The sequence below is a fragment of the Nicotiana attenuata genome, chromosome 3 (genome assembly GCF_001879085.1).
Source record: "Nicotiana attenuata strain UT chromosome 3, NIATTr2, whole genome shotgun sequence".
NCBI lineage: Eukaryota > Viridiplantae > Streptophyta > Magnoliopsida > Solanales > Solanaceae > Nicotiana > Nicotiana attenuata.
In genome coordinates this window covers 48,528,654-48,544,404 of record NC_031991.1, presented here as the reverse complement: position 1 = coordinate 48,544,404, position 15,751 = coordinate 48,528,654, and the positions used below count along the sequence as shown (strand labels likewise).

At 36.1% G+C, this 15,751-nt stretch overlaps 2 protein-coding genes across 3 annotated transcripts in view; one reads left to right on the top strand and one right to left on the bottom strand.

Moving 5' to 3' along the window:
* The window catches only part of LOC109223695 (jmjC domain-containing protein 4), a 5,413-nt gene extending 1,217 nt beyond the window's left edge, over positions 1–4,196 (bottom strand). The window contains exons 1-8 of one of the 2 annotated variants that reach the window (XM_019388094.1): positions 3,847–4,196; positions 3,604–3,774; positions 2,183–2,345; positions 1,927–2,044; positions 1,264–1,333; positions 1,063–1,143; positions 360–416; positions 150–258 (exon numbers count right to left, since the gene is read on the bottom strand). In XM_019388094.1, coding sequence (XP_019243639.1) covers positions 150–258; positions 360–416; positions 1,063–1,143; positions 1,264–1,333; positions 1,927–2,044; positions 2,183–2,345; positions 3,604–3,774; positions 3,847–4,056 — 979 coding nt within the window. In that variant the 5' untranslated portion in view covers positions 4,057–4,196. The remainder of the gene's footprint in view (positions 1–149; positions 259–359; positions 417–1,062; positions 1,144–1,263; positions 1,334–1,926; positions 2,045–2,182; positions 2,346–3,603; positions 3,775–3,846) is intronic. The other variant, XM_019388095.1, reaches the window with a different exon arrangement.
* On the top strand, positions 7,685–12,553 carry LOC109223694 (cell division cycle protein 48 homolog). Its single transcript, XM_019388093.1, has 9 exons — positions 7,685–7,859; positions 8,674–8,839; positions 8,964–9,192; positions 9,312–10,078; positions 10,190–10,411; positions 10,533–10,604; positions 10,884–11,165; positions 11,262–11,621; positions 11,979–12,553. The coding sequence occupies exons 1-9, from the start codon at positions 7,828–7,830 to the stop codon at positions 12,279–12,281; spliced, it is 2,433 nt and encodes an 810-aa protein (XP_019243638.1). The 5' UTR covers positions 7,685–7,827; the 3' UTR covers positions 12,282–12,553.

Here is a 15,751-nt window from a genome sequence, read left to right as displayed (position 1 = left end):
TTACTTCAATTAGTCCTCGTTAAACTACAGCTACACACATGATTATTAGTCGGTTACCCCCCCCCCGACCCCACCACACACACACACACACCCCACAATCCCACCATTATCTAAAAGGACATACTATAACTTTTTAACCTAGAGCGCACCTGTATTAGCTGCAAGGTTTCTCTGGCAAAGCTCTTCAAAATCATCACATCCCTTGAGGTCCTCGATGTATTCGCTAGCCTCACCGTAGTCTTTCAGAAGCAAATCCCACTGATGTTACATATGGATATGGTTAGTTTAAGAAGAAAAGAAAAATCACTATTTCTGTGAAAAAGGCTTATGAGCAAGTATTTAACAGAAACGTTACTTACCACCCAAGATAAATTATATCCGTTAAACCAGTTATGATTTATGGATATGGTATCCTCCTGCAATTCATGTTACGTATTTGGATTTAGCAGAAATACAACCCATAGATCCTCGAAATAAATATGAGAAAGCTGTTCTCAAATGCATTTTAAGCTGAATTACATGCTTAGATGGATCTTATCTCCTTCCAACTGTCATAAAATACGATAAAAAAGATCCTTATTTTCCCAGAATCTACTGTCAAATACTATGATAAACAGATCCAGAACAATTATTGCAGAGTGTCTGCTTACCATTAATATGTAGATAACCTATCCATCTTAAACAGTTATGCCCAGTATACTTGGAAGACATTTCATCTGAATCCAAGCACTTTATACTCATCTAATGTGTGATGATGTAACTAGAACTCTAACCACCTTGTTATTAGATCCTTTCCGGAACTCAAGATTACAACCTTCCAACTGAGCAAATTACAGCTTTACTTGTTTCAATTTTAGCACTATAACACCATACGCAATATGTTCAGTTCTATAGAAAGTAGTGTAGTAAAGGAAGGAGTTATGACACTTTATTCTAATACTAGGTAAGCTACTCAAGTTTGTCAGTTGAATGAAAAACTGTACATAATTTATACCCTATGAAGAAACACAGGCCATAAAAAATGAGAGATAATCATGTACTCCATCATTAAAGCGACAATACCAGATTATGAACTTGATGATACCATCCACTGGGCACGAAGATTACTTCATTTTCCTCTTGGGTGCACTCCCACCAGATAGCCTGAACTCATCATGGAAGTTAAAAAACAAATACTAGAAAGAAAACTGAAAGAACATTTTGAATCCCAGGAAAAAAAATCCAGAGAGACATACTACATAGACAAAGTAACTAGCAAATTACCTTTTCAAATCCAGGAAATTTTGATTGAGAAACATCAGCAAAAATGTTATATACGGTACTTTTCATATTCCTGAATCAACAAAAAGTATAAATTATGTGAACTGACAGAAAATACTAAGCATCATTTTTCCCATTAACATCATTTTCCCTGTTTCAGTAAATTATTTATAGCAAAATGAGGAAGCTTTTGCTTCTTTTAACCAATCATAAGTGGCATTACAAGTTAATAGTTATCAACAACAATATGAAAGGGAAGTCACATAAAAGTTGTCACACAAGTGTGACGAATTAGAATCTCAGATCATCTTTGTAATGCATTGATCTAAGAAACTGATAGTCATTCCCGCATGTTTGATGCTTCTATTTTAATATTCTGTGGCAGCCATATAGAGAAGATTGTGAAATATGGAAAATCATCATAAAATATTGGCAAACTTCTTTTGAGATTACATGTTTAAGTTGATATGGGACATCTGCCTGGAGCTGGACACTAGAATCTTTCAGAGTTCAGCAGCGTAAATTGCTTTCTCGGTCACTCAGACAATGTTTCCCAAACATTTGCAATTCCAACTAAATCTCATTTCCAAAGTCCAAGGAACAATGTTGGCAGGAAAAGAAAAAGGTCTGAAGAAAGTCCATAGACAACAAAAACATTTACTACACCTGTCAAAAACCAAGTGATGTTGACTTGGAGGCAGAAAATACCACTGCTTTTTTCCACAGACATTCGCAGACCAACTGTATGACCTGAATACATCAGCATGAAGAGGTGTCCATGTTCCTGCATCCATTTCTAAGGTTTAAACACTTCCCGAAAGTACTAGGTATTTGACTGAAAAGCAAACTAATTCATAGCTAGAGCCATGGAAAATAACAACCGTGTCTTACAAGAAAGAATTTATCACGCCTATGGTCAAACCTTTTGCTCCCATGTATACAAAGCGATAGTCGGAGCAACTTATTTCATTTCTCTCACTATATGTATCAGGATCGTTATGCATACGAAATTTGTCAAGATAGAAATTTAGCCAGTCATCAGAAAAGTCCAGGGGAGTTCTGTATGCAATATACTCCGGATATTCCTAAAAAGAAGTCAGAATTTTTCAAAATCAGCAAGAGAAACAGGTTAAGAATTTTTTTGATAGGATGGACAAAAGAAGGCTGAAGTAAGTGGCATCTTTCGTACGATGGGGAAAAGAAAAAGATGGAGATACACATTAAAATCCTAGCTTACAATGTCAGTGTAATGTTGCGACTGAAAAAATGCAACTCCTAATCTCACTGATATGATTGAAAACTTGCAACATAACATGTAATAACTCGCTCAGTTTCTATCAGGGGCGGATTTATAGGCAAAAATATGGGGCACGTGAACCCATGGTCTTTCCGCAAAATTAGATATTTTATGTACATATTTTCTAAAATTAGTATAATATTAACTGTTGGCACCCAACCTTCTTGCCCATCCTCCAAGAAGGTTGAATGGTGCACTTGGTTGAAGGTTGAGTTAATTACCAAGAGGAATAGAGATCAATTCTCACTTAATACATTTTTTCCTCCTTTTTTTTTAATAGCGCAATTCTAGATCCGCCTCTGGTTTCTATGGAGTGTATTTTTCATCTTATGCTACATAAAAGCATCCCGATATATAAGGTCACGAACACAAAACTGAACACGTTAATACAAAGTGTATTTCTAATGAGCAAAGCAACAAACTACCTATCCTTTTCTTCTACAATGCTGAAAGAGATTTATCCGCTTACTTAAATACTGGAACAACATTATCATGGTAAAAAGGAGTACGATGCAAACAATCCTTAATAAAAGAAAAAGGAGTACAACACAAACAATTATGTAAGTGATGGGATTGGTATAAAAGGTAGAGACCCTCAACACTATATTATGTGCTGGATTTAAACAATATGCTAATTTTCTATATCGACTAGGATTATTGGGGGTGTAGATAATAACTATCCACAAACCATTATTTCAATCCTTCTACTTCAGGTAAGCTGATAGCATTTAGCATGATTCCTCATTGTCTGAAAGGCCACATCTTTTTAATTTGGACACCATCTTTCTGACTATCTCAATAATAAATCAGTATTGCACTATTTCACGATATGCCTTGAGCAAACTTAACGAAATCACATATAAGTAGCACACGTATCAAATGCATCCATAAGGCTAGTTTTCCTCCTAAGATTCACGACCTTTGCTATTTTACATTTAGCAGCAGGGAACAACCATAAGGTACTCTACAATTTTCTTTAAGCGGATGAAGGTAGGAAATGTCTAATTTATCGATAATTTATTACTAGGCGGATCCAAAGTTGATACCTTTACAAAATGCCAATCTTTCAAATATAATAAAGACCTGCCAGCAACACCAGAGTCACTGTTATCACCATTATCAGCAGAAGAAAGATGAAGCCAATGATCAACGAATTCAGAAACAGTCATTTCTATTCTCTTCTGATCAGTGAACTCTCTGGTCCCACAATCCGCAACCTGCAAATCACCAGCAGGTTTGACCAGTGACCACAAAACAAAAAAATATAACGAAAAAAAATCGTATCTTACCTGAACTTTGGATTTCCCAAAATGGGTGGAGAAAAAGTGAAGATTAGGTTTTCCATTAGGAGAGACCCAATCCTTGCAAGCCCTCCAATCGTCCATAAGTCCAGTAAGAACCACAGGTTGGTTTTGGGCCATATATTTTTCCGCAAACTCACCGTAACTTAGTTCCCTTCCGTTCACTTTTTCAACTCTTCCTCCAATTTTCAATCCCATTTCTGTATGTAAGATTCCCCCTCGTTCTTCTCCGTTTACCCGTCGAAGTGTGTCGACGGTGAATCTTGGTTCTTCTGTAGTATAGCAGCTACTATTATTTGGCTGCAATAGCCCAAACCCATCCAACCCGGCCAGCCTGCCCGGAGAATAATGGATTGGGCTAAAAATATTTTAGCTTATGGTTTAATTTGTGCTGAACCCAAGTTAACCCATTATTTTTTTTATAGTTCGTTATGATTTATTAAGCAGTCCAAATACAACTCATAAAAATCACTCCAAACAAATTAATCTCATCCAACTTATCTAGAAATTTAATTAGTTGTCCCAATTTTACATTTTCTTTCTATATTTCAATTTTTTATTTTTCATTTTTCTGCACCACCCACCCACCCTATCCTCTACCCCCACCCCCGCAAATCCCCTCAAATTTTTTTATGCTTTTTTTTTTTAATTTTGATTTTCTATTTTCTATTTTTTTCGTTTTTCCGCACCACTCACCCCAACCCTCCCCACACCCACCCGCAAAATATTTTTCAACTTACACATTTTAAGGTAAAAGGTTTTTTAATGCAAGGTGAGTATGGGTCTAAAACATGGGTCAAGTTGGGTGGGTTGGGTTATGACCCATTGTTTAGCCCATCTTGACCCGGCTCATCTTAGCCAAAGTACACTTTGGGCTGGGTTGGGCAATGACCCATTTATTGACCTAACCCATCTTGACCCGCCCAAATTCGGCTCAACCCGCCCATTTGCCTCCCCTAGCTATTGGGGGCAAAGGCCCATTTTTGGTATCCAAAAATAGCCGGGTTTTGACACAGTTATCCACAAAAATAAAACTATTTACCCTTATCTACCCATTTATTTTTCTACCCATAAACTAATTACATTTCCTACCCATAATAGTTTTTGTGGGAAATTTTTTTTTTTTATTCTCCAATTCTTTTTTATTTCTATGCGTCTTTTCTCTTTTTTTTTTTCTTTTTTTTTCTTTTCTCCTTTTCTTTTTTCTCGTTTTCTTCTCTTTTTTTTCTTTTTTCCTTTTCTAATTTCATTTAACTTCTTCTTTTTATATTCTTTTTCTCTTCATAATCTAATTTTATTTACTGTTTTTACTATTTTTTATTATTCTTTTTTTTATATTATTACTAAACAAAAATCAAATTGTGTACCAATTAAATATAGCTAATACAATCAAAAAATATTAACTAACATATGATACCAGTATAGTATATAGCTATACCAACAGGGTATATAATTGTATGCAAAGAGTTAAAAAAATTTAATTCAATTGTTAAACTGAAATAATATCAGTTGTCAATAAAAATTTCAAAAAATTCTAGAAGGATCTAATTGTAAGAGTATACTGTTACATTATATATCATACTATAATATTTTTATTTTTATTTTTGCATTTTCAATTTGCCCCTCACGCTGGGTAAAAGCTTAAAGCAAATTAAAAGGGAAAAGGCAAGTGAATTTATGGGTAATAAGTATACTATTATAGTATATTGTATACTATTACAGCATACTGTTACAGTATATTGCATATTATTACAGTATACTATATCAATATATTGTATACTATAATGGTATACTGTTGCAGTATTACTATATACTCCTATAGTATATTATATACTGTAGCGGTATACTGTTAGGTAACTGTGTTGTTCTTCGATTATTACAATATACCGTTGCAGTATATTGTAAACTATAATAGTATACTGTTGCAGTATAGCTATATACTCCTACAGCATGTTGTATACTATAGCAGTATGCTATTGGGTAGCTGTGTTCTTCTTCGATTTTCAACTGAAAATTTCGATCTCAATCACCTCAAATCAGCTCCAAATGCTATCAAATTTCATTATGAACTTCCAGAAGGTATTATAAGCAATATTTAACAGCACCCACTTTGAATCAAACAAGAAATCTTCAAAATAAAAATTTTAAGCCAAGGCAAGAGCAAGAGCTAGGGAAAGAATAATCAAGAAAAAGTGGAGCAGAATTGAAACTAGCCATTTTCGNTAACCCTCCCAAAACGTTTGGATTCAAATATTTTTAATTTCAAATTGCCAACAGAAATAAATTGATCAAGAGTTGGAATTGAATCATAATCAAGATATAGTCAAAATCTTTAGCACTTTTAGATGGATTGAATTGAATCAAAGCACCGATTCTTCAAAAGTGCTAAAGATTATGTGCTTTGATTCTTCAAAGCACTGATTCTTTTAGATGGATGGAATTGAATCAGCACTGATTCTTCAAAAGTGTTTTGGTTCAGAAAACGCTGAGAGTTTAGATGGATGGAATTGAATCAAAGCACTCATTCTTCAAAAGTACGCACAGCAGGGAACACGAGTGAAACCACATGTGGATCAATATGTTCCCTCGTCCAAATTCTCCTGTTGAAAGAGGAGCTATTTTAATAGAATAAATAAAAAATCGGGTAAATAGTTTGGGCTTCATGGGTAGGAGTAGTAAATAGTTGAGCCTGGGTATTAAAAGGTAAATAGTTTGGATTTAGTGGGTATAAAGTGAGATTTTCTCAATTTATAATTGATAATTGAAGCCACAGTTTTAAAAATAATCGAAATTTAGCCACTTTTTCATGTATAGATAAAATCTAAACGAAAATATCCTTAAAAATCCGGAAAAAATCCAGCATAATATGCTAGAGTTCAATTTTTTTTTACATATGAGATTCCAACATAATAAACTGGAATTTCATAATGTGTTGGAGTTCCAGTATAATATGCTGGAAGCTTAAACGCAGGAGCTCCATAATCCAGCATATTATGTTGGAACTTTTCGTGTGCTGGAGTTCCAACATAATATGTTGGAAGTTTATACGCATGAGCTCCATAATCCAGCATATTATGCTGGAATTTTCCGTGTTTCAGCAAAATAGTGATTATTTTTCAACGACTTTTTAAACCCTGGCTATTTTTCAATTACCAGTCCAAAAACTGGCTAGCCCGTGCTATTTTCACGAGCGACTGCACAATAACGAAATAGTATTTTGCAATAAAATTTGTACTTGGTCAAAGTTTTGCGAAAAACTATTTTTTGCAATTTGCAAAAAATAACTTCTACTACAATCAAACTTCTTTATAACAATTATCCTTTAACGGTCAAACTTCTCTTTGATATTATACTATATATTCTCTATAATAACATTCCGCTAAAATAACCAAAAAAATATTCGAAACAAATAACACTATTATAGTAAGATTTAACTGTATTTCAATTCTCTAAAATAAATATTTCTTTACACCCCAACTTTCATGAAAATAGTTTTACATAACATAACCATTAACTGAAAAGATATATATTTACACTCCGTATTTATATTAAATTGCAATAATTTTAAAAGTTAAGTGATAAATTAATATAAAAATCTGTATCAATTAATTTTAATTAGAGGATAAATACATATGTTATGTATATAAACCTCAACTATTAACAACATATAACCTTAATACTTATCCATTATTTTTCATAGACGTGTCATAGGAACCAAATGAAAAAGGGAAAATAACGGGACCCGCGCGGGAAAACCAGAGGACAGGTAAAGTGTGTGTTGAAACGACAAGTATCCAACATTTTGGAATTTAGAGGTGTATTCCTCCGCGTACTGGAAAGTTTGTAACTTTGTCCCTTCTTCTACTTTCTGCTACTTGTATCTATCTATCTATCTATATTCTTCTATACACGCCACCGATTTCTGGAGCTTTGTAAAAGTAGTATTCTTCCTCTTCGCAACTTACGTACATGGCGGACCCAAGTTCTTCCACTTCCGACCCGTATGTTTTATTTTTCTTAGTTCCCTCCTATCTTTATACCAAGTAGTTGCATGTCTTATTTTACTTATTTGTACTTGTGAAATTTTATGTTTTGTTTTACTGATCGTGCTAGTATTGCAGTTGAAAAGGTTTTACTGAAGCAGCCAAGCAGGACTCCGTCCGTTTCAAATTTATTTATATGAGACTTTTTGTTCAAATTATATGAACTTTGATCAATATTTAAAATGTATTTTCTCATTATATTGACATGAGAAATTGTAAAAATTTTAATATTTTAATTTTAATTTTAAACTATTGAGTTTGATTTAATTCAATTTAGCTTCAAAAATTAGTTAAATTGCTCAAAAAGTGTCATATAAATTGGGACGGAGGGAATTTTGAATAAAGTTTGTCTATGATTTTTTCATGAAGAAAAAAAGCATACACATGTTTGAAATTTTGTTGGCATTTAAATTGTAAGCACCCCATTTTTAGTCTTCTACTACCCTCTCCCATTCTTTAGGCAAAATTAACAAGAGATTGGATGGAAGATTTGAGTTGGTCTATGCAAAATCAGGATTTGTTGTTGATTTTGAATTCCTCGCCCTTGCTTCCATTTTTCTTACTTCGTGAAATCAATATTGCTTATTCGTTAATGTCAATCTCATATAGTATTTGTGTATCATTTTTGGTCATGAATTGTGTGCCAGAACTATAGCAGTGCATTGGTGTTTGTGGCCAATGAATGGAGTAATTAGTGGGTTCTGAAGTTTCTCTTATTTAATGAGCTTCTATTTTCTAACTGTTTCAAATCTTCTATAATGTGAAAATGTAGGACAAGTAGTAAAAAAGATTTTTCAACTTCAATTTTGGAGAGGAAGAAATCCCCTAACCGACTTATTGTTGATGAGGCCTTAAATGATGACAATTCAGTGGTATCTATGCATCCTGCTAAAATGGAAGAGCTGCAACTATTTCGAGGAGATACCGTCTTGCTAAAGGTTTTGTTGAATTCTGGTCTTTCCTTTACATATTTGTTCTGTTTCACTCTGATAAGTTTAGTATATCATTCCCCTTCTTCTTCATCAACCTTTGTAAAAAATCTAAGAGACTCTTGTATTGTAGGGTAAAAAACGGAAGGACACTGTTTGCGTTGTCCTTGCGGATGACCAATGTGAAGAACCTAAGATCAGAATGAACAAAGTAGTTCGAGCTAATCTTAATATTCGTCTTGGGGATGTTGTATCTGTACATCAGTGTCCTGATGTTAAGTATGCGAAGCGTGTTCACATTCTTCCAATTGATGACACAGTTGAGGGTCTCACTGGCAACCTGTTTGATGCGTACTTGAAGCGTAAGGCCACAATCTCTTTTATACTCAATATCCTTGTCATTTTCATTCTGTATATTATTTCAGTTATTGGTTAACACTGTCTTAAAATCTGTTCGCATTTGTCGTTTTTGACACACCAGCATACTTCTTGGAGTCTTACCGTCCTGTCAGGAAGGGCGATCTCTTCGTAGTCAGAGGTGGTATGCGCAGTGTTGAATTTAAAGTGGTTGAGACGGAGCCTGGAGAATATTGTGTTGTTGCACCTGATACAGAGATCTTTTGTGAGGGAGAACCTGTCAAGCGTGAAGATGAGGAGAGACTAAATGAAGTTGGATATGACGATGTTGGGGGTGTGAGGAAGCAAATGGCTCAGATTCGTGAGCTCGTTGAACTCCCTCTGAGGCATCCTCAGCTATTCAAGTCAATTGGTGTGAAACCACCAAAAGGTATTCTCCTGTATGGTCCTCCGGGATCGGGGAAAACCCTGATTGGAAGAGCTGTGGCCAATGAGACAGGTGCATTTTTCTTTCTGATTAATGGACCTGAAATAATGTCTAAATTGGCTGGTGAGAGTGAGGGTAACTTGAGGAAGGCATTCGAGGAAGCCGAGAAGAATGCACCATCTATCATATTTATTGATGAGCTAGACTCAATAGCTCCAAAGCGAGAAAAGACACATGGTGAAGTTGAGCGGCGTATTGTTTCCCAACTTCTGACATTAATGGATGGGCTCAAGTCTCGATCTCATGTGATTGTCATGGGGGCCACCAACAGACCTAACAGCATTGATCCTGCTCTCAGGAGATTTGGGAGATTTGACAGAGAGATTGACATTGGCGTACCAGATGAAGTAGGGCGGTTAGAGATCCTACGTATTCATAGTAAAAATATGAAGCTTGCTGATAATGTGAGCTGCTCTTTGCTTGTTCTTTTTGCTTGCTATGTTTACCTAGCTTTCCAATAATGAGCAGTTTCATCAAAAAAATAAAAAAATAAAAAAAAATTGATGCCATCACAGGTTGATCTAGAAAGAGTTGCAAGAGACACGCATGGTTATGTTGGAGCTGATCTTGCTGCCTTGTGCACTGAGGCTGCGCTGCAATGTATCAGAGAGAAAATGGATGTTATTGACTTGGAGGATGAGACTATTGATGCTGAAGTTTTGAATTCAATGGCTGTCACTAATGAGCATTTTCAAACTGCTCTGGGTGCTTCAAATCCATCAGCTTTACGTGAAACGGTGAGTTCATCTATTAACAATTAAAGCCTTCCCTCAAGTGGTAGTTAACTGATCCTTGTCTTTCAGTATATCTGTTTGGTTTTGCTACTTCTAGATAGTAACTTGATCTCCTGGTTGTCAGGTTGTGGAGGTTCCCAACACCTCTTGGGAGGATATTGGGGGGCTGGACAATGTCAAGCGGGAACTTCAAGAGGTATGTGATCATGAATTTTGATTGCTTTAAGGCCTTCTTAGGTGGTGTCGATGGTTTCATTATAAAATCCGTGTATATTGTCTGCCAAAACTTGAAAAATAAGGAACAACTTTATAATTGTTCCTATTGATAAGAGCTACAGTTCATGAGTTTTGGTTAATAGTTTCAGTTCCAGGGTTAAAGAAAAAAAGGTTTGTTTCTGTGCGGAGGATGGTGTTTAAATTTTTTCATTTGCTTCTCCTACTGTTCTTACTTGGAAATCCACTTTGCTTGCGGCAGACTGTTCAGTACCCAGTTGAGCATCCTGAGAAGTTTGAGAAGTTTGGCATGTCACCCTCTAAAGGGGTTCTTTTCTATGGACCTCCAGGCTGTGGCAAAACTTTGCTTGCCAAAGCTATTGCAAACGAGTGTCAGGCTAACTTTATAAGTGTGAAAGGACCGGAGTTGCTTACAATGTGGTTTGGAGAAAGTGAAGCAAATGTTCGGGAAATATTTGACAAGGCACGACAGTCTGCTCCATGTGTACTGTTCTTTGATGAACTTGATTCCATTGCTATGCAGGTACCATATACCTCATAAACTGAAGGCTGATAGAGTTGTCTCTTGGTTCCTGTTACATTTTACTAACTCCTCTCGTTGCATACGTCTGTATTTCAGAGGGGGCATTCTGTGGGAGATGGTGGTGGTGCTGCTGATAGAGTACTCAATCAATTGTTGACGGAAATGGATGGAATGACGGCAAAGAAAACAGTATTCATCATTGGGGCAACTAATAGGCCAGACATTATTGACCCTGCATTGCTCAGACCAGGTCGTCTAGACCAATTAATTTACATCCCCCTCCCTGATGAAGCTTCCCGTCTTCAAATCTTCAAAGCATGTTTGCGGAAGTCCCCCGTCTCTATGGACGTGGATCTGGCAGCTCTCTCACAGTATACTCATGGTTTTAGTGGTGCAGACATAACTGAGATTTGTCAGCGAGCATGCAAATACGCCATTAGAGAAAACATTGAAAAGGTAAAAGGCGTCCCTTTAGCACATCAAGATATTATAATTCCTTATTGAAGTCAGATGATTTGGATACAGATTTGCCTTGGTTTGTATTTCCCATTGCTGGTATCTTTGAAAGTTCACATGAGGGTGGAAAAACTCCTAGTTGTTAGGCTTGGTAATTTCTTCAATTGTTTTCAACATCTAATTTTGCTGCTAGAAGGTTCCATTTATCTGATATCACAATCCTCAACCATTTTACATGTAAATACTGGTGAATGTTTTAGCAATATGTTAAAAGCTGCTCCGTCGGGCATTTTATTTTTTAAAAACCAATTTTCACTTGATAAATTATTTTACTTATCTTGGTTGGGAACTTGACAGGATATTGAGAGAGAGAAGAAGAGGAGAGAGAACCCTGAAGCCATGGATGAAGATGACAGTGATGAAGTGGCTGAAATAAAGCCTGCACACTTTGAGGAGTCCATGAAATATGCTAGAAGAAGTGTGAGTGATGCTGACATTAGGAAGTACCAGGTTTTTGCTCAAACATTACAGCAATCACGCGGATTTGGAACTGAGTTTAAATTTGCGGAGCACGCAGCTAATACTACAGCAACTGGGGCAACAACCGACCCATTCGCTTCTGCTAATGCTGCTGGAGACGACGACGACTTGTATAGTTAATAAGTAGCTTATACAGCTTAATAATAGTGAATGTTGTTGAGGTTTACATATAGACAGGGATGATAGGGTGCCGGAGAAATGGAACTTTTGTTGATAGTCTTAGGTTAGTGGTTAGAAGTATAACTTAGTATTTTTGCATGTTGCCACTCTTATATGAAAGAATAAATAGTAGATTGCGCACCTAAATGTTTCCTTCTGTGGTGCTAATGTAATGTAAAGATGAAGATGTTTTCAGCAATTCCGTCCTTTCCAAATGATCGGTTTTAAGTTTAGTTGCCTAATATTCTGCTTTTGTAGTTTGATGCGACCATCATTGTTGTTAGACCCCAATGTTACAAGCTATAGCAAAGGATTTCTTACTAGACGAAGCTAGTGTTTGGCCATAGATCCCAAATTTATTTTGAAAAATCTGATTTATTTTGAAAAATCTGATTTGGGTGAAGTTTGGTTTGAAGATGAAAATGTGTTTGGACATACGATTTCAAAACATATTTTTCAACTTTATTTTGGGAAAACATGTATATAATTCCCAAGTTTTGGAAATTTGGCCTAGCTGAATTTGAGATTTCAAATATGTGATTTGAGTTTTGGCCAAAATGTGGGTCAAATTTATGGCCAAACATGGGATTTGAAANTTTGGGGAAAAATTGGAATTGGGCCAAAACAGGGGGTACTAAAAGTTTTGGGAAAAATGTATGGACCAAACAGGGGCGAAGTATTTTTTTCAGTCTGCAGATGAAAAATAACACAGATTTAAGCCCCGTTTGGCCATACATTTTGGCACCGTTTTTCCAAATCTTTTTTGAAAACATTGTTTGTTTATAGATTAATGATCTATTTTTGAAAAATTTTTGAAATTATTTTTCAAATTCCCAAAATCTAGTTTAGGTAGATTTTGGGTGAAACTTGTTCTCCCACTCATAAAACTTCAAAATTTTTTCAAGGCAGAATGGCCTAAATGGCACCTGTACTTCACCCACTTTGTCATGCCGGTCCCCAAACTTACATATTTGCCAATTAAACACTTATACTCATTCAAAACGTGAATAATAAACGCTTATCCAATGAGGCTGCGAGTGCGTGTTTGACAATCGCCTACACGTAGGACGCCACGTCAATAAAATATATCCACGTAGGCTCCAAGTCACATCTGATGGCCAAATAGGATAAAAAATTATTTACCCCCCCCCCCCCAAACCCACATTTCCCCTCATTTTACAATTACCCCGCTAAATTAGGGCTTAGATAGTATCGAACAACAGTGAGTCGCTCCTCTCTTCTCCGTCGTTCTTGCCGGGATTTTCATCTGTACAGTTGTTATCAAAGTTTGTGGGGTAAGTTTCTTCATTTATTCTTCATATTTTGTCTTTATTGTTCTTCATTTCCTTCTATTTATGGGGATTTTGCTCTGTTTAGGGTTTTTTAGGGGGAGGTTGGGTTAGGTCGTAATTGCTGTTTAATATCCCTTAATATATAGGGCTTTTGTTGTGTTTTGCTACATGTTAGAGTGAAAGGCCTTTTTAATGTAGTGTCATGCATGTAATGGCATATTTGGTTATTCTCTTTAGTGTTTTGGGTTTTTGTTTTCAAATCAGAATTTCATCCTAGTGTCTGGGGTTTTTGTTGGGTCTCGTTCATGTTAGCGGTCCACCACAGTATTTTCTGAATATAATAAGGCATTGTGGGGACGAAAAAGGAATCTTGGATGCTTTTTTACTTTAAAAATCTGTCTTTTTTGTTGGTTTGTTTATGGAGTTGTGTAAAGGTGCAACTTTTGATAACAAATAGTCATTGATAACACTGTTTTTTTTTGTTTCTTTGCAGGTATGAAAAGAAAATTTGCTTCAACCCTAGTTAACCTACAAATCCACCACAGTGGTAATTTTGTATCTGACCCTGACCTAAGGTATGCAAATGGACTAACCTGTCCTCACTTAGCTACAGTTGATGTGGATGAGCTACATATTATGTTGTTTCACAAGTTTGCTAGGGACTTAGGATTTTTAGAAGTGGATTTGTTTGGATGTAAAGTTAACAAAAGTGGTGCCTATTTCATTTTAAAAACAGATGCTGATGTGTTAAATTTTCTTAATACATTGAAAGGTGGTGACTTTGTTGATGTTTGTATTGTCCATAAAATTAGTGAGCCTATTCTTGTTAAGGACATAACTGAACTAGACCCCACTATACAAACAGAGGGGCATGACAGTGGGTTAAATGCTAGGGCTGATATGTCACCCCCTAGCTTTTGCATGTTTAGGACATTTATTGACAAAGATAAGGGTAAGGGGGCAGATATAAATGAAGAGATAGAAGAATCAGATGAAGGTGAAAGTAATAACTTCTCTTCCTATCACCTTCAAACATCAGAATCTGAATCTGATGAGGACCTTGATGATTCTGAAGGGTCTGACTCGCTGTTTGATATAGATGAGAACATTGAAGAGTGTAGTGATTTGGAAGATGATTTAGTTGAAATTAGACAGTCTAAACTCAACAAAAAGAAGGATGCCCAAGTAAATGTAGATGAGATACCATCTGGAATCAAAGGATCCATGGTGTTGGTTTATGAAGTATCTCAAGCATGAACAAAAGGGGACAGAAATTGAAGGGAAAGGGCTGACAGTCATGTCTGAGGAGGGGATGACCAGTATTTTGATAGCTCAGATCCAGGTAGTGAGTGTAGTGATGATGACTGTAGGGTCTTCATCTAGCAATAACTCAGTTATTGCCAAATGCTGAAATGAGATGGTGTGCTAGACATATCTGGGCTAATTGGAAGCAAACTTGGCCTGGTGAGGAAAGAAGGAAAAAATTCTGGCAGTGTGCAAGAGCTACATTTGAGGTTTACTTTAGCAAGAAGTTAGATGAAATGGACCAGCTGGGGGGAAATATTGTTCAGGACTTACTGAAATACAACAAGGAAACATGGTGTAGGGCATATTTCAAAGACCATAATAAGTGTGATGTAGTTGAGAACAACATGTGTGAGACATTCAATAGTTGGATATTGGCAGCTAGGCACAAGTCTATCATTACTATGTTAGAGGAAATTAGAATCAAGTGTATGGAGAGGATGAATAGCATGAGAGAGTTTTCTGAAAAATGGGTAGGTGAGATATCACCCATGGCTATGGAAATACTTGGAGAGAATGCTCAAAGGGCAGCCAAATGTGAAGTCAAATTTAATGGTGAAACAGGGTATGAGATCCAGGATGGGCCATATAAACATGTTGTTGACTTTAGGGCATATACCTGTACTTGTAGATCATGGCAACTCAAAGGAATTCCATGTGCACATGCAATTACAGCAATGCATTACAAGAACTATGAGGTTGAGCTATATGTTGACCATTGGTATAGAAAGGATACCTACCTTAAGGCATATAGCAGATTCATTCAACCTTTAACTAGTATGAATTTGTGGCCAACAAGCACACTGCCAGCTATTGAGCCACCTGTTATAACTG

Bases quoted from the DNA above. Each gene is read 5' to 3' on its own strand.
- LOC109223694 (XM_019388093.1), top strand. From the start codon at position 7,828: ATGGCGGACCCAAGTTCTTCCACTTCCGACCC. The intron at 7,860-8,673 runs GTATGTTTTATT...GTGAAAATGTAG, and splicing joins AGTTCTTCCACTTCCGACCC to GACAAGTAGTAAAAAAGATT. The intron at 10,412-10,532 runs GTGAGTTCATCT...CCTGGTTGTCAG, and splicing joins CATCAGCTTTACGTGAAACG to GTTGTGGAGGTTCCCAACAC.